This window comes from Morone saxatilis, unplaced genomic scaffold (assembly GCF_004916995.1).
Source record: "Morone saxatilis isolate NCDOM2014 unplaced genomic scaffold, NCSU_SB_2.0 Contig1, whole genome shotgun sequence".
Taxonomy (NCBI): domain Eukaryota; kingdom Metazoa; phylum Chordata; class Actinopteri; family Moronidae; genus Morone; species Morone saxatilis.
The window spans coordinates 12803958-12829037 of NW_023339651.1; the positions used below are offsets into that span (position 1 = coordinate 12803958).

General features: G+C 39.6%; 1 protein-coding gene across 1 annotated transcript in view; it reads left to right on the forward strand.

Annotated features, from left to right (window-relative positions):
* The first annotated feature begins 11965 nt into the window (after positions 1–11965).
* si:ch211-183d21.1 overlaps positions 11966–25080 on the forward strand; it is a 19416-nt gene continuing 6301 nt past the window's right edge. Inside the window, exons 1-10 of the mRNA XM_035662685.1 lie at positions 11966–12164; positions 12957–13810; positions 14016–14196; positions 15402–15541; positions 18728–19290; positions 19747–20020; positions 20164–20359; positions 21375–21559; positions 22361–22456; positions 23012–23176. Of these exons, the coding sequence (XP_035518578.1) occupies positions 12982–13810; positions 14016–14196; positions 15402–15541; positions 18728–19290; positions 19747–20020; positions 20164–20359; positions 21375–21559; positions 22361–22456; positions 23012–23176 (2629 nt within the window). The 5' untranslated portion in view covers positions 11966–12164; positions 12957–12981. The remainder of the gene's footprint in view (positions 12165–12956; positions 13811–14015; positions 14197–15401; positions 15542–18727; positions 19291–19746; positions 20021–20163; positions 20360–21374; positions 21560–22360; positions 22457–23011; positions 23177–25080) is intronic.

A 25080-nucleotide genomic window follows, 5' to 3' on the forward strand; every position in this document is an offset into this window, starting at 1 on the left:
AAGCTAATTGTGCAAGCTTCTGATACACAGTGTATGAGAATGCGCGGTGCTGTGTTTGTAGACTTTGTGCCAGCAGAAACAGTCTCCTGTGGGCAGCTGTGAGGAAATGAACTGTGTTTAAAATGAAAACACAGGAGAATTTGAACCCAGTAGTTCTTTAAAAAGTGACATGGCAGAAAGGAGTGCTTGTATCTGTTAGGTAGAAGTCAGAGTCCACAGATATTATACTATAGAAAGAAAACTGACCTGTTAGCAGTTGTAAGCAGTCTATATTGGTATACTCAGAGGAAGATCTCAAAGTGGACTCACTGACAAATTGACTCCTAATATTGTTTGTGCTGTGTGACTTCCAAAGTGTGATGTATTATCTTACATAATTCCCCCCATTCCCATTGTGGAAAACCATTAAAAATTAATGAACCCTCAGAAATGGTTGCACTCCAGACTATAAATTCCATTTTTAATTATTATGACGCATTCAGGCAGGAAGATTCCCTGGGCTGCATGCAGCTGAACTGCACAAGATATGAAACTAGTTCCTGGAAGAAGAGATAGTAAAGGTGAAGAGCAATTATAGCCAAAATCCACAGTGATACTCATTCATGGTTGCTCATACTGTGCGGGAAAAAATATGTCTCACAGTCACAGTCACGTGTAAAGTAGGACTTTCCATGTTTTGGTTTATAGCACTAAAACAATAGAAATGTTATTTGGTGTGTGGACTGAACAAACAGGTTATATGACACTTTCCCCACACAGTGAAAATTGCTCTATTATCATGCACATCTATTTTTTTTTTGGTCTGCATGTCTTGTCTTGTCTTAGCCTTGATTACATTGAGTTAGGCCTGTGTAAACAAAGTGCACACACTTTTTTTACCTGCAGCTGTGCTTTGTAGATAATTGTGAGCAGCCTGCTGTGGAAAAAAGGGTGCATGTTTCTCCTGTTTTGGACAGTTAGTGCTCCACTTTACATAACTGAATCTGATAAGGCCATTTTACTTCACTGTTCGGAAGTGCACTTTCATCTTCACTCTGACTTTCCAATCAGTGCAACACAGTTTGTACAGAACCAGACAGGTAGTTTGCTAAATGCTACACAAATTGTCCTGTTTTCTCATAAATATGTGACAAGACATGATCATTATGGTTTATTCTCCTCAGCATAACAGCTGCTAATAGATGTGGACCTCAGTCCTGTATTTTCATGTATTTTGTCCCAGGAGTCATGCACTGGGCTTGCTCTTTCCCTCTTTTAATGATGACTAGAAATGAGACAGTTAAGAGTCTAAGAAAACTTACGTTATTGTGAAAGACAGACCAATAAAGTGTATTTTCAAGGAAGTGAGTCATACATTCCATATTCTGGTCCTAGTGTGGCCTTTGGCCCTATGCTGTAAAGACCAGGCTTTCCTTTATAACATCTAGCATTATTAAAGCCCTTCATCATTTATGACTTTATAATAATAACTTTAGTAGGATAGAAGACATACAGAATAAGAAAAGGAAAAAAACAACAACAGTTCTGCCACTGACAGTGTTACGTGATGCAAATCATGCTGCAAGCTTGTAGAGGGATTTAATAAACGATAGCCTCCTTGTGACAACATTAAATTACATTTTCTTATTCAAAATGAGATGACATGAAAACAAACAGCATAATTATAACCATTATTAAATTGATTTTACAGGAAACAAGTTTTAAAGATAACGGTTAGAATAAATAATTTAATTAATTTGGTTTCATATAGCCATTGGTTCCATTCCCAACCAGGGGCTACTTCCTCTGCAGTTGCCAGGGGGTACATAGAAAGTTGATGACTAGCTTAACTAATGTGACAAAATTGAAACTGCGATTTAATTAAAAAATATATATCCACATATTGAATCAGCTGCACCTGAACACCCTGTGTTTGTGATTTAATTAGGCTACATGAACAAATATAGCAAGCAAGCAGAAAATTCTTAAAAGTTAGCTTAAAGTAATTAATAAACGGCTGTAATACATAAAATAATGAATATTATGGATAAATGATTGAAATAGTTAGCCAAATGAAATGCATGAACAGACATAGCTAAAAGTAATGGATAAATGATTGAAACAGTATGCTTAAAGGTGGATGGATGTTTAAAAAAGCTAAATATAATTAATACATAGTGGAAATAGTTAGAAAATAGATAATAATTTAAAATAATAGAAAATGGTCGACTTTGCCAAAGTAATGGACAAATAGTTGAAACATCTAGCGTATGAATGCAACTTAACCCAACCTGAAGAGTTAAGAATTAAATAAATATTGTACAATATACATGTGTATTATAACATATAATAATGTTAAATAGCATCCAATTTAAATTTAACAAACACATTTGGAACATGGCAGGTGGTGATGATTAACGGGGACATTTTATCTAACAGGGCAGTCGGGGAAACCTTCTATAGTATCTATGATACTTATTTTACATTACCTGACATGCAGCTATTTCACCAGTAATGTATTTTCTTAGGAGATTAGGGAACAAGTCCTTACAATAAAGATATAACATAAATGTTATTGTCATTGCTGTCCAAAATGTTTACCTGCTGGCTGCCTTCGGGATAAAAGAACTAGCTTGCTTTTAGCAAACACACTTATTCAGGTGGCCTCTACTTTTTTGGCCCACTTTCCTCCATTTTGTGGATATATTTATCTGGGTGAAAAGTGGGCCAGAACCTTCCCATGAGCCTCCACATGTAGACAGGAATAAGATTTATTACCCAGAATGCCCCACAGGGGAACACTGTCCCCTGCCCTGTCTAGGCAGAATCGATGAAACATGGAGGGGAGAAGAGAGGAGTGGAAAAGAGCAAGAGGGAGAGAAGAAGGAACAGCTATTTTGGATTACAGCGCACCCAGGAGATAGAGACATCTCCAAAAGAAAAGAAAATGCAGAGAAAAAGAGAAAGGTGGCAAGCAAGAGGGCAGAAGGTCCTCAAGTTCTTTTAGACGTACAGCTACATGAAGTACAGATAAGGTGCAACAGGTGTCATATCAGTGGTTTTAAGCCTTTTTGACTTTTAAGCCCTGAACATGAAGTGACCTCTACTCACCTCCCAAATCACTAGTTGCACGATGAGTGGTTCAACAAAAGAGGTTTTTTATATTATACAATGTTTTTATTTTAACAACACATTACCATGAGATGTAGGTGCAAGGGGTCGCTGGTTGTGATGAATGCACAGAGAATTATAGCCTTACTCTGCAGCTCCACTCAGCTCTACAGAGCTTTACAGCATCTTTACGCTCATTGTTTTGGTTTTGTGTGATTGCAGGTTTGAATGATAATCTGAGGGTGAACAAAAAGCTTCTGTGTCAGGCACAAATACGTGAAAAATAAAAAAGGAAAACCAAAATGTTTAATTAAAACATGTTCTTGTCCTTACTTGTTCATCATACTGCAATGTATGTTATGTTAATGTTACCAATGGCCTTTAAGTGAACTGCAGTCAGTGTCCACACTCTGTACACAGTGAGTATCATTCTGGGCATAAGGCAAGAGTGACTGGACTGAACTCTGGAAAATAAATTACAATCACATTTAGGATCACATTACTATCTGCAATCTTCCTATATGTTATTTGAACATCGACTACATGCTACTCATCCCATCATCCAATAACATCGTGCCACCCGACAAAGTAACCAGCAAACGACAATGAATCTACCAGCCAGATCAGCCCTGGGAATCTGGATGAAGCTAGCTGACAGTATTTTGTTAGCTAGCTAGCAATTTGTCTGCATAAGCCAGCTATATCCACAGTATCACAGTATATTTTACAAGCTTTGCAGTAATGTTAGCTTTGGACTTGGTGACGTTAGCGGACTAAATTAATAAGCTTACGTTAGCTAGTGTTGCACACTGTTGAGAAGCGTAGAGAGCACGCATAACATCACACGTCACGTCACATCATTTGGAATTTTGCAGTAAAATCTAAACTGCATCATCCCTACATAAAAATGCATGAAAAATTAGTCCATAGGCAATAGAGAAAGTCAGGGAAAGTCTTATTTTTAAAAGATATGCTATAACATGTTCACACATTGGAACCTTTAAATAGCCTGGACCTTTTTAAATAAACAAAAGCACACTGTTGGAAATGGCACGGTGTGGATGAATTCTTTATAATAAAAAAAAACTATGAACACACATTTCATTCAAACTCAACAGAAACAGTCTTGGTTAGTCTTTCCACTGTTTGTTGCTTTTGTTACAAAAGTAACGCATTACCCCTAACACTGCATATGATGGCCCACTACATCAAAGTGTCACAACAAGGTATGGATCCTCAATCATTCTTAATCATAGTGTCAGCTACACCACACAGTCCCATTTGGACATAAATCCTTAAACCTTGCTCTATCGCAGACCCCACTGTGTAATTTACAGAAATGGACTCTGTGTAAATGGACAACTAATTCACAGCCAGACATCAGAAAAATGCTTCAACAGATGCATCTTGTGACAAATAACATATTCTATAAAAGCCCCAAGGAAGAGCACCAGGCTTTGAGGCCAATTTGACATAATGGAGGGCTAAACCGGATGTTAGCTGGCCCGGCCCACAGAAGTCTTTAATTCACAGTCGACATTATTCCCCATTTTTCTGGGAGCCCCTGTAACCCCTTCAAGGACATTGACAAAAAAACAGGACATATGAATTTGTCTATGTGCTTCAATTAGCCTAATATAGTACTGGTGGAAATACTCAGATCTTTTACTAAGTAAAAGTACTTAAGTAGTAGCAAAGAAATAATACCTATATAACCGTTAATTATCAATACATTCATGTGTAAGCATCACTCTAATGTTGCATATGTAAACTGCTTTATATAAAACCATCAGGTACCTTAATTAATCATAAATAATAATTTATTTGTTGATTAACTATAGCTGTCATGTAAATGTAATGGAGTAAAACGTGTAACATGTGTGAAATGTAGTGCTGTAGTATAAAAGAGTAAAAAATTTAATTATTCAAGTAAGGCACAAGTACCTCACAATTGTACTTAAGTACAGTACTTGAGTAAATGTACCTAATTACTTTATGTAACTGTAACTTACTTCGTTAACTATCAAACTGAACTGTTCAGTTACATTTTTTGAATGAGTTGAGTGATATTTTTGTAGCAACTATTTGTGGCAAAATTTGCAAGTATCGCCATCTTTTCACAAATTATTTGTCAACATACTCATAGTAATACCCTCATAAATTTACAGTGCCTATTATAAACACAGAAAGACAGCTTGTCTGTGTGTGACTTGCAGCCATTGTTGACACAACTCATTGACAGCCTCTCAGAAATGGCGAAAGCATCTCCTGGCTCCTCTGTTTGTTCTTGTCATCTCTGATAGACTCATTCAACAACCACTCATACTCCTCACAGGCCGCTGTACAAAGCAACAGTAACAGGTGGTTAGCGTGTGTTTGTGTACATACAGCACATATGTAGGTCAGGTACACCATGGTCGCTGGTTGCCATGGGAACTGGGTATCAAACATGACTGCAATCTCTCGGAGAAATCGACTTGTGGCCAAGCTCCTGCTCTGGCACCTCTCATCCCCTCTCAGCAGTTAACCCTTTTGGATTATCCCGCAGATTATGGGGGGATATTCACCGGTGAAAGTTACCGCCATCAAAACAAGCTCAGACTGAGCCTGCAAGGGGTTTTCTCTGCTGGTAGGAGAAGGGAGATGAAACATCACTTTAGATCAATAATCCAACACACATCTGGTCTGCTAAAAGCACTCTGTTGATGCCTTTTCTGCAATTAACCTAAATGTACTGTACAAAATCCTAATCCCACACTTTGACCTGGAATATCATCTCCACCTCACACTTGGTGCCTGTCTCAGATCTGTTCATGAGTGCCTGTACATGACCTTGGGGATTCACAGGCAACACAAAGGGATTCTCCCTGCCTGTCTCTGCCCGTCTCCCTCCATCAAACAGACACACACATTGTCCATTTGCACACATACACACACACACACACACACACACACACACACACACACGCACTCTGTATGGTAAATGCACGTGATTGGATGCAGTGAGCTGGTGATGCATGTTGAATGCTGATGAGGTTCTTTGGGTGCTCTCTTGAAAAAAAAAGGAGAAGCAGTAGAAAGCTTCCTCTGTGCCTGCAAGACAGAGAGGAAGGAAAGGAGAGGGGTGAAGGGGGGGGAGAAAAAACAGACCTTCCCACATTATTCATCAAAGTCAAACCCTGCCCTCACCTCCTGGTTAGGCCATGCACATGTGTATAATCACGTATCGACATACATAGGTGGAAATGTTTCTACACAGTCACATGTGACTCTCTGTGATGCATTGCTGCCCTTTCTTATCACATAATTCACTGCATTCATTAGACCTTTGAGAACTGTAGCGTACAAACACTCCAATTAACATGGCCTCCCTCTCCACTGCATTGTCCCATGCCTTCCTGCAGTGGATATATACACACCCCTGCTTTGTTCTCACAGCGTCCCAGTTTTTATGTCTGTCCAAGCTAATGAGGTGAAAAATTAGCTTGAGGCACACCAGGGAAGCTTTTAGGGTCAGAAGCATGCAAAGCAATTTTGGTGTGAGACATCTGCAGATAGGGCATTGCGTATTTATATACAGGATTAACAAAAGATCATACAAAAGGCCATTGATGACGTTGTGTGAATCTACCGTGGCGTCATCCATTGGTTTGTGTATAACCCCAAGTTTGACATTATGGCCGTCGCCATCTTGGTTTTTTCGGAAGCAGAAGTGAGTGTGGGACTTGGAATGATGTTGCTACACTGAGTTGGGAGGTAGTTTTGCCACGTCCGTTTTCAAGCAGGAAAAAATGGCGGCATGGTCACAAATAGTACACTAAAATATGTTTCTGAAAACATTTGAAGTGACCGCAATGTGGTAACAGAATATCCATTCATATTTGATCAGCACTAATCTTTTTTGAGAATTGAGAATTACAGTCACAGGGTATAGCCATGGCCTAAAGCACACCCTGCTTTATTGTCTATTTTGCTCAATATAAGACCATAATTTACTAAATGAAAATCATGCTGTATGGAAGAATACTGGAAACTATCGACTGAGACCATAAACAAATTCTGAAACTGTTACCTGAGCTAATAAATTATGTGAGAAGTAGGTTTCTCGTAAGATTACATTGGACTTATTTTTTAAACCAATGGAGTCGCCCCCTGCTGGTTAAAATTACCTTAGAGGAACCCCTAAAGGAAATGTGTTATTGAGGTTAATCAATCTGCATCCAAGCAGAACTTCAAACTACAAAGTGGAAACGTTCTAATACTGCAATACTGCAATGTAATGCGCCTAGATATTAGACTGCAGGTGGTCTTCCAAGTAAAGTCTGGGGCATGATGTTCTGTGGTTTTATTGGATCGCACCCGCTCCACTATTTGATCTGTCTAGAAGTTTGTCTCATATTCCCAGTGGGTGAAAATATCCTCCCAAGCCGGCTGCTACTGCTGCTCCTGTAATTCATCTGATGATTGAGTCAGGGATGATGCTGACTTTCTTCACTTCCAACAAAATGACTCAACACTCACATCGCTGTCACACTCTGCACTACAATCAAACTAGTGATATGACAACACATTCGTCTGATATAAAATGTGCATCCTGCTGTATTTTGCACTGCTGGCATGCAGACTCAGATTACTTTGACTGGCTTTATATTTTCTTGATAAATGATATACTAAACCAAAGAAAACAGTGGATCCAGAGTCTGGTAAGGTAGCCAGAAACAGCTTTGCAATTGTCATGAACTGCTATCTGCATGAACACTTCATTTGTTGTACATGAATTGGCATAATGAAGCTATGTCCCCGATGATTAATAGCCTGAGATTCATCCACCTTTTCCTCAGTCACTTATGAGTATTAAATGAAACGCCAATTGACTTACTAATGATTCTAGTGAGATAAAGATAATCTATAATAAATCTTCAAATTAAAGGTCCAATGTGACTTGGTGGCATCTAGTGGTGTAGCTGCCGATTGCAACTCCCTCGCCCTCCCCTTCCAAGTGCGAGGAAGAAACTACACTGCGAAACGTGTGAAAAATGTAAATGGCCTTATCTAGATCCAGTGTTTGGTTTGTCCATTCTCAGCTACTGTAGAAACATGGCAGTTCAACATGACAGACAACATGGAAGGTAACGGGCAGTATCTGTAGATAAGAAACTGCTCATTCTAAGGTAACAAAAACATAACAGTTCTTATTTTCAGGTGATTGTACGTGCATATTATATTCCATTTCTGCCAATATATCATCAAAAATGTTATACACTGGACCTTTAATTAAGATCTCCTATGTTACACTGAGCATACCATCTTTCCACATTATCTGCTGAGAAGAGTATTTTCCAGCAGGGACCAGTGATGAATCAGATGCAACAACATCTAAGTAGTGAGTCATCAAAACAAACCAGCCAAATGAATTAGATGTACCTTGTCAACGGGTTGTTGACTCTTGAAAAGCGAAGCAGCGCTTTGACAGAAATTCAATTGAAATGTTCAAATACCTGCTTGCACTGCAGTGCCGACTTCATGCACACACCATAAACAAAATGTGTACATCATTAACATTTCAGATGACCTTTTTTATGTGTCAAAATGTACCCAGTCACGTCAAATAGCACCACACAAACACCAGCGAACACCACACATTCACCAGAATATCAGAGAAAGATCTTCCTGTACAGGCAGAATCGTCTATAAACAGTTTCACCTCAGGGAATCTCACTTATTAGAGGCATTTATGCTTATTTTCCCCTGCTGACAGTTTAATTTTGTCCACAAGCTTACAGTGGCTCAGATCAAACACAACCCCATGCTTATAGGGCCATCTTGTGGTGCAAAGACATATTAAAGTCAAAACATTTACCATTTCAGAAGAGGTGAGGCTTGAAAAACAAGGTAGATTTTAAAGTATTGTTAATGATGAAAGAGAAAAATAACCAAGATGCCTGTTTTCAAATGGGCCCAAGCTGAATTCTCCATTTCATGAAGAACGGCAAACATACAAAATCTGACACATTTCTAATTGGTGATTAAATTGGTCTCCAATTCCTTTTAACAAGAACAGAAGTTTATATAGTATCTTTTGCAGACACTAAAAACAACTTCCTTTTAACTTATCTTCCCACATCCTAAATATCGTGTACTATAGAGAAGCGGATCTCGTGTGGTCAGAGATCAGTATGGTGGTCAGTGTGAAAATATGGGTTGTTTTTGCAATTAAATGCTTCTAAGACATCCCTCTACATGATGGTGTATAAGACTAGAGGCATTAAGGGCCACAGACATGAAAAACAAGGTTTTAATCTGCAAGACTAAAATGTTGGATAGTACTTTTAAATACACAGTATATAACATAAGGAGTAAATGAAAACCAAAAGGAAATTCATCACGAACAATAAATAGCAATGTAAAAACACAATAAAACAGGCCTATAATACTGATGTAGTAGATTAAATTCATCAGGCAGGTTGTGATAAAATAATGTGGATATCAGGTTATTATCTGGGCTCAAAATGCCAAAGAAATATCTCACTCACAGCCCAATCCTACCCTTCACAACGATCAGCAAGGCCAATCAAATAATGCACTCTATATAAAGATGCCACAGTTAACACATATGGGATCTTATCGTTGATGTGCGCAGACTGTGTTATAAATAACCTCTGACACAGACTAGAAAGCCTACTCGTTCACAAGGTTCAACTAAAATAGTTTCAGTTCCTTTTATATGGCAACTCACAACCTCTCTTTTTTGAGACCGAGGAACTTTATCTGATATACTGTTTGAATATTTGTTCTAATTCAGACATCAGAACGAACAATCAGCTGCTGGAAATATATTTAAATAATGACTTGAAATGACTAAATACTGAAAACATCACCTGACTGACTTAATGCATCAGTACAGACTTCATAGCATTTAAACCTGAGCTCAACATAATCTCTACCCTAACCCTAAATAAACTTTTTATCAGGTTTATCAATAATTAGACCCCTTAGATATTTTTCAGAAGACATTTAGACAAATTTGGAGAAACAGTCACTTGTAATGTGGACCAAAGAGACAGTCAAAGAACTCAACCGTAGCACAGTTTTTGAGAGCAAGAAAAAACATTATTATTATCTATAATAAAATATTACATGAAGCCAAATCCAAGACTACATGTCAAGTTTAAGATTACAGCATTTCTATTGTATCAATGTATCTATCCAGCTGCACTTTGACAATAGTATTTGCCCTAACTAAAACAAACAAACGATTTTAAATTGAAAAATAATACAGATCAATTTAAAAAATAAGATTATGTAAAAGTTGAATCATGAACTATCACATCTTAAAGTCATTTGTATGATAATTACAGGTAATTCATACAAATACAAATAAATACATAGATGAATGAATTAATTAATGATTGTTCCTCAAAAACACAAAGAAAGTAAAATGTTGTTTCATTCATGCGAAATCCAACTTTTTGCTCTTTCAACATATTGTAAACTCCCTGGCCACAGACTACTCGTGTTTCCGCAGGGAGCTGAAATGAAACTTTGTGCCTATAGAGGAAGCATTGTAGTACAACAATGTCCCTGAGACCAGATTTGTTGGTCAATATCTCTGGTCAATTTCACATACGATTTCAGTGCAAGCTCATGGGCAACACGTCAGAAGTCTACTCGAGGAATGAGGTTTCACAGCAAACTTGTAGTGTGGCAACATATTGAAACATTTACACATTCTTCTAATTCTCAAGAGAGGCATAAATCAAGAGGCACTAGATACGAACCCTCTTCCAGGAAATGTGTTAGTAGCCCTAAAAAGTCAACTAACCCTAATTGTTATAGAAACCTACAGTGCTGTGGTACTTGGATAAATAACCTTTTAGTTCACTGCATTTAAAAAAAGATATATATTATGGTGTCAGTTATACAGTATATATATATATGAGACAAACCTTTGTTTTTAAGTGTTACACAAATAAAGTTCTTCTTCTTCTTTTCTCATTATTATTATCATCATTATCATTATTATTATTCACACCTCAATATTTTAACCAAGCTAAAAAAAAACTAAAACTAAAGTTATTCTATTAAAATTCAACCATACCAAGGTGCCTTGGTGCAAAAAAATAAAAATAAAAATACTTTTTTATATATTGTGTTTTTTTCAGTTACCATATTAAAGCATTACAATACTTCAATACTTTTTACAATTTTTTCAAATACTTAGTATAGTATAGTATTTTATTAGAAGAAATAAATACTTTTAAAGGGCCAGTGTGTAGGATTTAGTGGCCTTAACCAAGCTAAATGAGAAACTACAGTGGCTGCAAAACCAGAGAAAAACACGATGATTCTTGTTTTCAGGTGATTATAATGAAAACATACCAACATTGTACTATTGGTGTGCCACACAGGTATTTATATGATTCCTAACTTTAAATTTCTGATCTCAGTCCTTATACCACCACTGAATACTGTTCTTGATAACATGAAAGATGAAAGATTCATATTAAAATGAATGCTAACCAGGTGGTGGGTGGGACTGCCACTGAAGTGGTCCAACTGAACCCTGCTCTCCCTTATTTTACAAAGTGGGGTCAGGGGCCCCCTTCAGGTCTTTTACAAGGCTTCTTGGGATGAACTCAAGGGCCATGGCATTTATGTTGCTCTAAAACCACAAACAACCACAGTTACACAGGATAAACAAACGTCCTACAGCGGCATTACCCACGTTAACCCACGTTTTTTATCCCACCAAGCATAAAGTTTCGCTGTTTTTTACTGGTGTTTTATCTTCAGCTGTGGGTGTCTGAATGGTGCACTGAGCCGTGAAGAAAAAAAAAAGGAAAAAAGAGAGCTTCCCCTGGCAGGCATCATCCCCCTCAGTCAGTCTGACCGCCCACAGTCCGGGGGGAGAAAGTGCTGCTTTGTGAATGAAGGGAGCGGCGGAGGGCAGAAAACAAAACTTTGCCGAAATTATTTCCGACTGGTGGCGATTTTAAATTCAACCGAGAGGCTTTTTTTTTTTCTCGACGGTGCAACAAGCGACACCTGGCCGACGAGGAACCGGGAATATCACGGTAAGTCACGGAGGGCTTTTTTAAGGACCTTGTGTGGCACTGATAGAAAGCAGATTGACAGCCTTTTTTTTTTTTGTCGACGGAAAGATGCATGCATAGCAGCCTAAACCGTGACCGGAATAAAACTGTCGTGAGATGGGAGATAATATCAGGGCAGAATTTATTTAACTCCATAGACTCTTTCTTCATCTTAAAAGGCGTCTTTCTCGGTCCCAACGTGGTTTGGAGAGGGGACTGTCGTGGAAACTAACGTAGCTTCTTTCAAGACTCAATTTTATAGCTAACGTTGGAGCTGTGGCGATTTTCAGGGCATTTAGGGATGAAATGGAAATGGTAAATTGCAACATATGTTTCAACCACGTCCTGAAACACGTCAAAGCTGCTGTTTTGCGCAGTGTTATGTGTCCATTTAGTCACTTAAATCCTATTTATTCACAGCTTAAACATTTCGCCGTTTCATGCAAAGTTTCCATCTGCTTGCCAGTGTTTCGCAACATTTCATGACTCATGCAGAAGACGTGCATTCCCAATGTCACCATGAACAAAAAATAGACTCATAGAAGACTCATTCATGATATTATGAGGGTTCTCTTCTAGGGAGTCTGGTCTGCAAGTAGTAAACATTAGATTTGATCACAATACTGTGAACACGCTGCTTATACAGCAGTCTGTGCTTTTTCTGTGGCTCAGATTTTGTGTTGTCCTGTCAAATGAAACCACAGTAATGAACTCTCACTCAGTTATTTTACGGAGCATTGCAACTGGTGGTCCTTTTTTTCCCCCCCTGTTCAGGCATTTCAGAGAAAAGCTGTAAATCATGGTGGTCAGTGTGGCCCTTGTGGTCTGTCTGTGCCTGGTTGTGGCAGTCAGCGGCGACCCCTGCCTCATCATCAGCGAGATCAATGCCGACAACCCGAGACTGGACACCACCGAGTTCGTGGAGCTGTATCACACCAGTGGACAGCGGGCTTCGCTGGATGGCTACACCCTTGTGTTTTATAATGGGAATGGAAATATAGCCTACAAGGTGCTGGACCTCAAAGGCCACAGCACTGATGACAGAGGATTCTTCCTGGTGGGCTCCGTGGACATGTTGCCCAAACCGGCCATCCTCCTGCCTCCCAACACAGTCCAGAACGGCCCGGACGCCATCGTACTCTACCACACATCTGCTGCCCGCTACAGTGAGAAGATGAACGTCTCGGCCCTGGGGCTGGTGGACGCCGTGGTGTACATGACCCGCCGTACAGGGGGCGCAGAGTTCCTAGCTGAAACTCTGACGCCAGGGGAGCCGGCCTTCGTTGAGGACGAAACTGCACTAGAGGGGGACGAGTCAATTGAGAGGTGCCTACTGTCCGAAGATCGCTGGGGCTTTCAGGTGTCCTCACCCTCCCCAGGACAGAGGAATAACTGCACCCCGCCTGCCGCCCCGGCAACCATTCCTGTCATTACTGAGCTGAAGCTGGGAGGCGGGCAGGTGGACGGGTTTGTGGAGCTAACAGAGGCTCCAACTGCCGGCCCTCTGGTGCTGGTCGTGTTGGATGGGAAAACGGACAGGGTCAGTGTGAGTGTGAGTGTAGATGTGGGTCTGACCACCTCCAGGAGTGGGTTGATCTCCATGACCATAGACAAGAACTACATGAAAGGTCAGTGTGCTGTCATGATACCTTAGTTTAATGCAGTTTGCCCAAACTATAAGTTTATCGTTGTATGATGGTTTCAGCTTTTTAGTCCATCAGGTCTCACATGTGGAGGCTATGCTGAGCGTCAGTGTCTTTTGGTCTGTTTTCATTCATTCATTTACTTTCGTTTTATTGTAAATTCTTTGTTCCTGTTATGCTTTCTTCTTAGGAGACGAGTCGGGGGCAGTGGCTGTTTACAGTGGCAGAGCCTCAGACTTCCCTGTGGGTAGTCCACTGAGCCAGATACAGCCTCTAGATGCATTTGTGTTTGCTGGACCCGGAAACAAGCCGAGTGCCAACCTCACAGAGACTCTGATCCCAGGCAGACAGCCCTACCAGCTCAGCAACAGGCAAGACACTGTGATAATTTAGAGTTTCCCACTCCTTTTAACTTCAAAAGTAAAGCCACCCCAGGACATCGAGGCAGAAAGAATCGGCACCCGTTTAGTGAATCTCATGATGTGTTTTTCGTATGACTAGCAGATTTGTTAGTAATGTGCGGTGGTTATTCTCGAGGCCACAGCTTCGAGTGTTGTGAAACACGTTCTGTTAAATGTGTTTTCACTCAGTGGGGGTGACGGTCAGCTTGTGACCACTGTTCCTCTTTGCTGATACATTTTTTCCTATTTGGTGTGTGTCATCGCTGTGTAGGCTCACAGTCCCACTGACTCAAAGACACTTCAGTGGATGTTTGCAGAACAGCAATCACATCTGACAATCAAGACAAATTAGCACCCCTCTGAATAAAAAATGTAGCATTATGCAACGAGACTAAGGTTTACAGCCATGTTAGCAGCTCTATGGGGCTGTACGTAAAGGTCCAGTGTGTGTTAGGAGGATTTATTGGCAGAAATGGAACATAATATTCATAAGTATGTCTTCATTTGTGCACCTGTAATGAATCATTGTTACCTAAGAATGAGCCGTCTAGTCTTTTAAGTGCAATGTGTGTGCTAACATTTGCTAATTAGCAGCACAGATAAAGTACAGCTGAGGCTGATGGGAGTGTCATTAGTTTTGCAGGTATTTAGTTATAAACCAAAATATTGGACACATATTGTCCTGATGATGGTGCTGGAGGAAAAGTCAGGGAATCACCAAAGTTATTACAGTTAATCCTGAGGGGGACATGGGTGTGTGTACCTAATTTCATGGTAATCCATGTAAAAGACATTTACTAAAAGCGACAAAAGTCAACCTGCTGGAGGCTCAAGAATAAAATAATAATCAGTCAGTAGGATTCATCCTCTAAGAACCATACATGTTTGAACAAAATGTATCCAATCATTGTTGAGCTATTTCAGTCTGAACCAAAATGTTGCACCAACTCACCCTGGATCCCTAGAGCCACACAGTTGACATGGTTAAACACTATTACACATGCAGCATACAATTAGTTTATTTGTATTTAAAGGCTATATTGTTGTGTAGCATTATGATACACTACAAAATATGAATGTGTCACCCAACACTAACCAGCTCTGGCTTTGTAACCCTTCAAAATAAGGGGAATTTTGTAAGGGTTGTTTTCTTAATGATGCCATTATTTTGTCAGTTTGAGAGAGGGAGGCTTCTATCTGAGTCGCTGTGGTGTGGCCACCTGGGCCAGAGATCCTGGTGTCTTCTGGGAGGCCCCACAAACTCCTGGACAGCCCAACCAGTGCCCCTGGCCAAAGATCTGCCCTCACAGTATTGGTGAGTGTTCTATGAATGTGCTGTTGCTTCAAGTTCCTAAAACAACAACATCAACTGTCCAGTTTGCCCCAGCATTAAAAACACCAATTATTTACATAATTCTTGGCCAAAGTTAATACCATGCTATTAGTTACACAGATTGGGTTTTTAAATCTAAATTACAATAGAATTACATGGTGTCTGTTTTACTGTTATATATATATATGTTTATATATAATTCTGCTATGTGTTACATTAGGCTCCTAATTTAAACTATAAATTGCCCACAAAGACAATGAAAAAATATCTCAAAACACATCACATGGCAACCTTGGTCTCATCTGTGTCTGCTTGAATAGATCTCTATTTCCTTAGCCTTAAAGTTTAATATATAAATGTGTGTGTACATAATATTAAAAAACAAGTGGTTAAATGCTAAAAGAAGTGATTTTAAATTGATACTGTGAAAGAGATGTAGACAGTTAAGAGACCCTGTGATTTGTGAAACAAAATATAACGCGTGCTCATGACTTAATGATGCGTGGGAACAAGATCATTAAGTCATGCCCATGACTTGATAGCGTGTGAGAAAATTAGGATGAGTCATTCTCAGAAAGCAATTCATAAATGTGGCAGCTCAGAATGAACATCCCAGAGATACATCACTGGAACAATTGTTTCAAATCAAAGAACTGAGAGTTGGTGGGGAGGTGCTGCTTCGAGAAAGAAACACTATTAAGAGAAATTAAAGATAAGCCCCTGTTTGTTAGAGAAATCACACACATTTGGAGGTTGAGGAAAGCCTGTGGTATACCATGTGTGCTCCTTTCCCATCCCTGGAACAGATAATAAGCAAAATGTTCAATATTGTTAGGATTAGATTTGTCGAAATGTGACAGTGAAAAATAAGTCACATAATTAGGTAACAAGGTATATTTTCCAGCACAAAAATAAGATTAAGATAATGTGACATCCTTGTGAAGATCATGTGATATGATTTAAAGCTCCAAAACAGCTTCTAAATGATCCTTGTGGTGATTTTTTCCCCTCAGCTGTTTACCTCAAGATCCTAATAATCTTCAACAAGTCAACCATGCATTGGGTTACACCGAGATAAGCGAGGGTTTATATAAAAACCTCCAAATTAGGCAAATTTATTTAGGAGAGAAAACAAAAGGCTGTTGGTTTGACAGTACTGCAGTCAGACACATTCGGAAAGTCAGATTTTGTGGGAAAGAATCTGCTCTTTGAAGGAGCAAGTCAACAATAGCAACCCTTCAGTCACAGAAGTAGGACGTTGGGGAGGTGGAGGGAGCTGCAGCAGGAAGCGGTGCTGGCATGAGGGAATCTGCAGAGTAATGGTGAGAACTGACAGTTTATAAAGGCTCCCTAGTACACTTGAATGAACGTGATTGGATGCTACTGGTCAGCTGGTAGCCAAAAAAGGATGATGTATCAATGAGCCAATGATGCTGAGCATTAATTACACACCTGACACCGGTCAGCTGATGTGAGCGCGACTTCAGTGCTCTGCATGAACTAACACAAAGGTCCATTTAACCCACTTGTGCACGTACACCGTTTTCCCAAGCAACACCAACGAGTGGTTTAAATCATCTGGCTTGTGTTGGCATGTTTCCAGGTCTTATCAATTACATTAGTAAGTATAATGTTATAACTGAATATAAGGATAAGACCCCGCTGGAATTACCCTTAGAATTTCAGCACCTCTGTCAGGGGACAGCGCCATAATGAGTCTTTCCAGTCGCACATTTACATTCCAGGTTTTAACATCCAGGTTTAAATTGCATACCACAGGGCAGACGTCAGAAGGCATTTGTCTGACTTGAGAATGTACAAGGCCCACTTTTTCTGTTGCAGTCATTACAAGAAGTGCCATTAATGGTGAAAATCTTCATAGAGTACCTTTTAATTAACTACCAAATAGTATACATGGTAATTATAACCATTAGCTTACATGTGTAAATCATCAATCAAGTTCCTTTAAAATACTACTGCAGCGTTTTGGGAAATACACTGAATCTCTCGCAGAGAGTTAGATGAGAAGTTTGATTACTGTGTATGGTAAATATAAAGCTACTGCTAGCAGACCATTAGAGCCACGCTGGTCTGTTTGCCCCTGCTTCTAGCAATTAAGCCAAGCTACTCATCTGTTGGCTGTAGCTTCATATTTAGCATATACACATGATAGTCATATCACTCTTCTCATCCAACTCTTGGCAAGAAATCAATTAAGTGTATTTGCCAAAATGTTAAAGTATTCCTTTAACTTTTTATCCACATAGGCCTGACCTACAGTATGTAACCTACTTACAGTGAACCAATGTTCTGGCTCTCTGTTGCTGTTGAATGTGTTGGCTACTATTGTTTCATCAGTATAAAAGCAATGTGATCCTCTGAATTAGTGATATGGTGCCAGTCTTACTATACACTAAGTACATTTGTTGGCCCATTGCATGCAACACAAACAATCAGCCAATGTATTTGCAATTAACTTGATACCAATGGCCTAAGCTTCATTCTATAATAAATTATAAAATAAACATCAGTTGTTCTTTTTTCAAACTATATATCAAAAATGACAACAGAGTGCCTCACCATCTTTCTTCTTCACAACAAACAAATATTAACAGGCTAATATTTCTGTGAATCAGTTGTATGCAACATAATTATGCAATACTGCCATCTATCGCCTTCTATTAGGTATTGTATTAATGTAGTAAATACATAAAATAGATGTCACTTTATATAATATAAGAAGATAGATCCTTCCGTAATTAAAGGGTGTTTATATTTTCGATAGGCCTCAGATAAGGGGTCAAACAAAGAGTTTCCACGCTATATTATTTTTCCCACAAATGTCATCAAAGTGTTTCCAGTAATGAATAGACTACAACTAAATCACATTGTTACTTTCTATTAGGCAAAATTAATTGCTTTACATGTTTATTTAAGCAATATTGCAGAGATAAAACAAAAAGCCTTTTGGGAAATTCTTGCCATGCCTGTTAAATAGGAAGCTACAGCCAGCGGCCAGTTAGCTTAGCTTAACCCAAAGACTGAAGCAACTAGCCTTTAAATAACACCTTAAATGCTGTTTGTTAAATCCGTACAAAAACCACTGTGAAGTAAATTCAAACGATTCCTTTAACAGCAGCTTATTAATACTTTCCTTTTATGCTTTAGTAATTCCAGGAGGTACAGATTCACCGCCTCACCTCCCACCCTGGGGAAACAGTGACTTCCTGATCAATGAGCTGAACACGGATACACCTGGAGCAGCTGAGGACGGCGAGTACATCGAGCTGTGGCACCCATCAGGACGCCGTGTCTCCCTGCAAGGCATCTGGATACTACTATTCAGTGCGCACAACAACAGACCCTACAGGGAGATCAGTCTTAGTGGACACTTCACCACTTCTAAGGGCTACTTTCTGCTGGGCAGTGACAGGTTGGTGCCAGCTCCATCACTCCGCCTGCCCCCCAATACCATCCAGAACGGACCAGATGCTGTGGCACTCTATCGAAGCCCTCTTGGCCCACCATCAGCCACAAGGGGGATCCCCACCAAAGGCCTGCTGGATGCAGTTGTGTATCGGCAGAGAGGATCAGATAAGGAGGCGCAGGAGCTGAGTAAAGCTCTCACCCCAGGGCAGCTGCCTCTGCTGGAGGATCCAGAGGTTCTGCCAGGAGATGAGGCCCTCAGCCGCTGTAGAGGCCTTTACCCCTATGACCTGTCTGCTTTTTCAGTGAGTAGAAATGGCGAAGGTTGCAAAGGGCATGCAGAAATTGAACAGTCAGGAGTGTAAATTAACCTCTGAGACAAAAGACTAAGACAACAAATAATAATATATTTCATATAATTTATAACCAATACAAACAAGTAATTAAAGGCATAGTTTGGGAAATGTTGGTGAAATTAGCCTTTTTTGCTTTCTTGTTGAGAGTTAGATGAGAAGATTAATACCTCGTATCTGTACGCTAAATATGAAGCTACAGCCAGCAGCTGATTAGCTTAGCTTAGCACAAAGACTGGAAATGCAGCAAAATCCACCTGCCAGCAAATGTTACAACATGTTATGTTTAATTGGTTTAATCTGTACACAAAACAAAGTGACACATTGTGGTAAGCAGAAGCGAAACAAAATGTGACCTTCTTAAAGCCATTAAAATCATAACTGTATGAAATGTATCGATCACTACAGGTGGCTCCACCCACCCCTCTGAGGGAGAACAGCTGCCCACGACCCCCTCCAGCCCCTGAGGGTGTGGTCATCAGTGAGGTGGCTAGTGGCCACTGGACCAATCACAGCCAGCAGAGGGCCTTTGTGGAGCTTCATGGCCCCCCCATGACAGACCTGAGGGGCCTGGTGCTCACTGTGTTTGACCAGGAACGCAGTGGGACTGTGATTGCCCTCCCTTTGACCGGATCTGTTGACCAGGATGGATTTTACATTGTTGGAAATGTCACTGGAGCAGGTGAGGGGTGGGGCAGTAGGACACTTTGTTGTTCTGGGATATATGACTCTATCCCATAGTCTCTCTGCATCCTTTTTTCTTGGTTCGTACCTACTCCCACCACCTCTCACTCTACTCCTACACCTCCTCTCTCCCCTGCATAGATCAGACTTTCACGGAGGGCTCCACGGTGCCGGTACGAGGAGCGGTAGTCCTGTGCTATGACCTGTTCAGTGTCTGTAGAGCTGGCACAGCTCTGACCAACTCCAGTCTCCGAGATGTACTTGTGTTCAGTGAAAACCAGCAGCTGCTCTCCTCTCTGTCCACCACCAGAGGGAGACAAATTATTCCAGCTCTCAGGTAAACATGAGTGTTTGAACTTTTACACATGATACATTTTAAACCCAATTAAGGCTGTAATCTTACTGTTGTAAGCTGATGTAAAGGCTTTCATCTAATTATCTTAATTGGGTCAAGGCCACCAACAGACTTGTCAAAGGTCAAAGCACCTTGGTTCCTGCTCAGTTTTTTATTATGAAAGCTTATTCTCTTTCAGCCAGCACCTTTATTCCCTTTACTATTATCATTATTTTAGCCAAAGTAAGCAACCTGCTATGCTGTTAGGGTCTTCAACAGTACAGCAGGAAGCTCATATGAACTTAAAATTATTGTCAATGTGCCTCCATTAACATCATAAGAATTTAATACGTTTGAATTAAACAACCATTGTGAAATGCCAAATCTTCACGAAAATAATAGCAGGAAAAAGGGTGTTATTCATGCAGCAAATGCCACAGGTTTAATGAGTCAGGATCTGTCAGAATAGGCTCAGCAGATGGTGATTGATCAGGCTTACTCATTGCACCTGTGCTTCACATTAATTAAAGCAGCGTGAAGGAGTGGTTTCTCCAGGTGGAAAATGTTGGTTGGTTAACAGTTCAATCAGTCACAATCAGCTCTATCAACTAATTTCCTGGGGGAAACCCTGGATTTCTGACAATGATTGGCCCAGTGTTGCCTATTTACAGCAGCACTCATATTATATCACTGCTGCTGAGGACAACACAGGCAGCTTAAGATAGATAAGATGATGATTGCAAATTTAAAAAAAAAGAGATAATTGGCTCCCTGATAATTATAGTTATTATAGTATAACATGATGTGTTTATACAACGTTTTAACATTTCATGGTGCAGTTGATTGAAAAGCATTTTTGTGTATTAAAAGAATTGCGCTAACCTATTTTGAAAGAGCGAAGGTCGCAACAATCCCAAAAAAATCTCGCTTTGTTTTATGTCATTTGAGACAGACTTCTTTTATTGACTTTATCATCCTTATTACCTATATATGTGTATTCATGTATTGTTGCATGCAGGTCAGTGGAAGATGGCCCTGTTTCGCTCAGCCGGTGTTCCTGCTGTGAGGTGAGGAGCCCCTCCTCCTGGACAAGCTCCTCGCCCACACCTCACAGCACCAACCTCTGTCCGAGCTCCGCCTTCTCAAGTCACATTGACCTTTGCCTCGGACCCTTGTCCAGTGACTGGCAGGAGCAGTCAGGAGGTGAGGAATCTTAACTTAACAAAACTAAAACATTCAAAAACTGAATAAAATATGCACTAACAATAGAGGATGTCATATAAATATAACTGACTAGATATAACTGAAAACTTTTCTCTGCTATTTAAAACCACTATGCGTGAAAGTAGGGCTTTTCTGACCTCATGTTTCCTATCTGTACCTTAATTGTAAGGATGCATGTTAAATGCCGGGGCAGATAAATTATTGGCCAATAATACGAAATCTATATTATTATGAATTATCCCAATAAGTAATAAATTACAGCCGGTAATTAGCGGTCCATAATAATAATGATAATTTATTTTGAATTCTCATTCAAAAATGAAATTTTTTTGATGAACTTCTACTACTATAACTACCACTAGAAGAAACATCAGAACTGTTGTTTGTTTTTGTTGTGTTAACAAATAACAGAGCTATGGAATCATCCATCTTCGCTCACTTCATCTTGGCCTTACCATCAGTTGTACATAAACTGCAGGTTATGAACTCCTTTTTAAAATACAATAATGTTAAATTATTTGGATATCTTATCGGTATCGGCCATGAGAAGCAGGTAATTATCAAATATTGTATCGGCTGGAAAACAAATCCATATGGTGCATTCCTACTTAATTGAAAATGCCTCAAAATCCTGAAGGAAGAAATTCCAGCAATGAAGATAAAACCATTATGTGGGAATTCATGTAAAACGACATTTTTGTTTAAATTCAAAATGTATCAGTAGTGTAATAATGCAGTGAGTATGCCTTCATTGAAGCTGACATCCTCCTTTTGTCCCAGACTGCAGTGCTCTGATTCAGGGGAAAAGAGTGGCTGAGGTTGCCGACTACCTGGAGCAGAAGTGTCACTGTGGTATCTCTGCCTTGTATCTCCAAGGTAAGGCACTTTCATTCTTTATAATTTGAAATTGTCACATTTGGCTGATTTTTTTTATGTAAGAAATGACTAGCTACTCCCTGAGCTTTGAAAAATTGCGTGTTCGTTCAAAGGATTTCAGTGCAAAAGAAAGAAAAGATTATAGAGCACTGACTCGATCAACTCTGGGGGAGAACTTGACTCATAACAATCAACACAGTAGCAGCTGTAAAGTAAAGCAGGGATACAGAACTGTGGTCTAGGAACACGCTGAGTACAAGTTTATTTTTACTGAGAGTGTAGCGGTGTAAGAAGGTGCATTTGACTTATGAAAGAAGCTCAGATATAACAGATCAGAGATGAGCAGCACTTAGAAACGCTGCTCTAGCCCCCTGGAAGTTTATTCTCACCAAAGGAAATAATTTAGAGTTATGTACAATAATTGTGCTCTACAAACGTAAACTGCCATATCCTGTTTCCGGCTTACAGAATTTATATATCTACTAAGCTGAAGCACCTCCTGAACACTTTTATATGTAAATCATTAAAACATTTGTCTGTCCATTTGTGTTCAAGGAGCCAACTTTTCCTGTGTGTCCGGGTGGCTGCGAGTGTGGGGGAACATCCAGGCGCTGTCAGACCATCAGAAGGCCCTCATCATCCAGACGTCACACATGCATCCTTCATCTGCGCAGGGAGACGTCTGCTCCTCTCCAACCACGGACCGTTACACAAGCACAGGTAAGCACCTTCTTGACTACATAACACCAGCTCAACAGCACAACAAAACACACACAAACAAGAGGTTTAGATGCTAGGTGACACAGCTAGTTCATTATCACTTCCAAAAGAAAACAGATGCTAATTAGCTAATTATCAATTAATTATTAGTCTGTAGTCGGATGTTAAAATCCAGCTTGTTCAACCTTCTCAGTGTGGTGTCTGGGGTCTTAAAATAAATTGCATAAAATCAAACATGGCAGCCTTGGTGGTGAGTTTCCCCCATACGTCCAAATGATCTCATATATTGTAGATTGTATGTATAATGAAGTCTGTGTATAAAAATAAGAGATTAAGTTGTGGTAAGATCTTCAGCGTCTAGATAGGGCCTTTCGAGTTGGGAGTTTTGCAGCCACCATAGTTCCTCGTACACATTTCAGCCTGTACTGATTCCCAGGTTGTGAAATACAGACACGAGTGGTGTTCAGTTGGTTGAAACCTGCAACTTCACTGCTTGATGCCACTAAATCCTGCACACTGGTCTATTAATCTGCAGCCATAGAAGATGTTTCATAACAAAGCTTGATAACTAGATAAAAATACGAAGGATTTTATATTTCATACAAGAAATACCGCTCTATGGTTGTTTTATTTGACAATAGACGGACTCAACAGGTCTCCATGGATAAGTTTGGACTGAATGCAGAGTAAGAAGGCAAAAAATGTTAAAGTCACAATAAGATTGTTTATTGATTATGTGAAGGCACACCTACCTTTTAATAGTAAATAAGGTCAGATAGAAACAGACAATGGTTAAATGCTTAGCGTCTAAACGGCTACACAAAACAAAGAATCTCAAAAGCAATTCAAAGTTAGTTTTCAAGTTTTTCAGACCCTGTTGGTTGTTTTGAATAGAAAACTGTTCTTCTAAGCCAAATAGAAATTCCACTTGAGTGACTTTCCTAAGTGGTATTGAAGCCCTTGTTCCATAAACAGCTTCATATTTTGACAGAGAGATTTAAAGCTGCAACAATGAGCTTTCCTTGGCAGCCCCTCTGGACAAAGGCAGTCGTGTTTCCATCGCCTCTTTTATTTATTTCAAGGGCAATTCGACCCAGTCCAACCCGGTGGCAGGCATTAATTATAAACTATACAGAAATAGCCAGTCTTTTCTCTGATGGTCTTGTGTGTTTATGTAGGTAATTTACAGGCATCAGTATTAAATTGAATATTAAATAAAGTAACTGTTTTATAACCAGTAAACTCCTTAGGTTTAAGTATCACATCACATTTCCTGTTTGTGGTTGATTGATATTCATCACGGTCTTTTTGGTGGCATGCACTTCATCATGTTTTAATGAATTTCTGTTTTGTTTGGTTATTTGTTCATTGTTGATATATGGTCATGTGTAATTTTGCATGTTTAACATACACGCTGGCATCTGGAAGATTAAGTAGCATTTTTGTGAACTTTTGCAAGTAAGAACATAATAATGTCTTATTTTATGTAATTCAGGAATGTCCAAAGCAATTTACTCTTAGAAAATGACATTTCCGTGATAACTGAGCTTTATAAAGTCTTTTCCCCCAAACATCACAGAGACGATATATAAAATGTTCATATGAAGAGATAGGAATGTCCAGCAGCCATTTATCGCATTGAAGCATTAAAGAATGTTTCAAAGCATGTAGCTCTTGATTTGTGTGCCATAAATTGAAAGCACTCTTTCAAGCTCTCGGTATGGGGGTATTTCCCTATCTTTATTTAAGAGCATAGTCTTTTAGTTTGAGAACGTGACTTATTGATTTTACATGTTTTTTTGTTTTTTTTATAAGTTATTTTTTTATTGGATTGTGACAGCTGTAGATAGACAGGAAAGGTGGGTAAAGAGAGGGGATGAGACACAGCAAAGGGCCACAGGTCG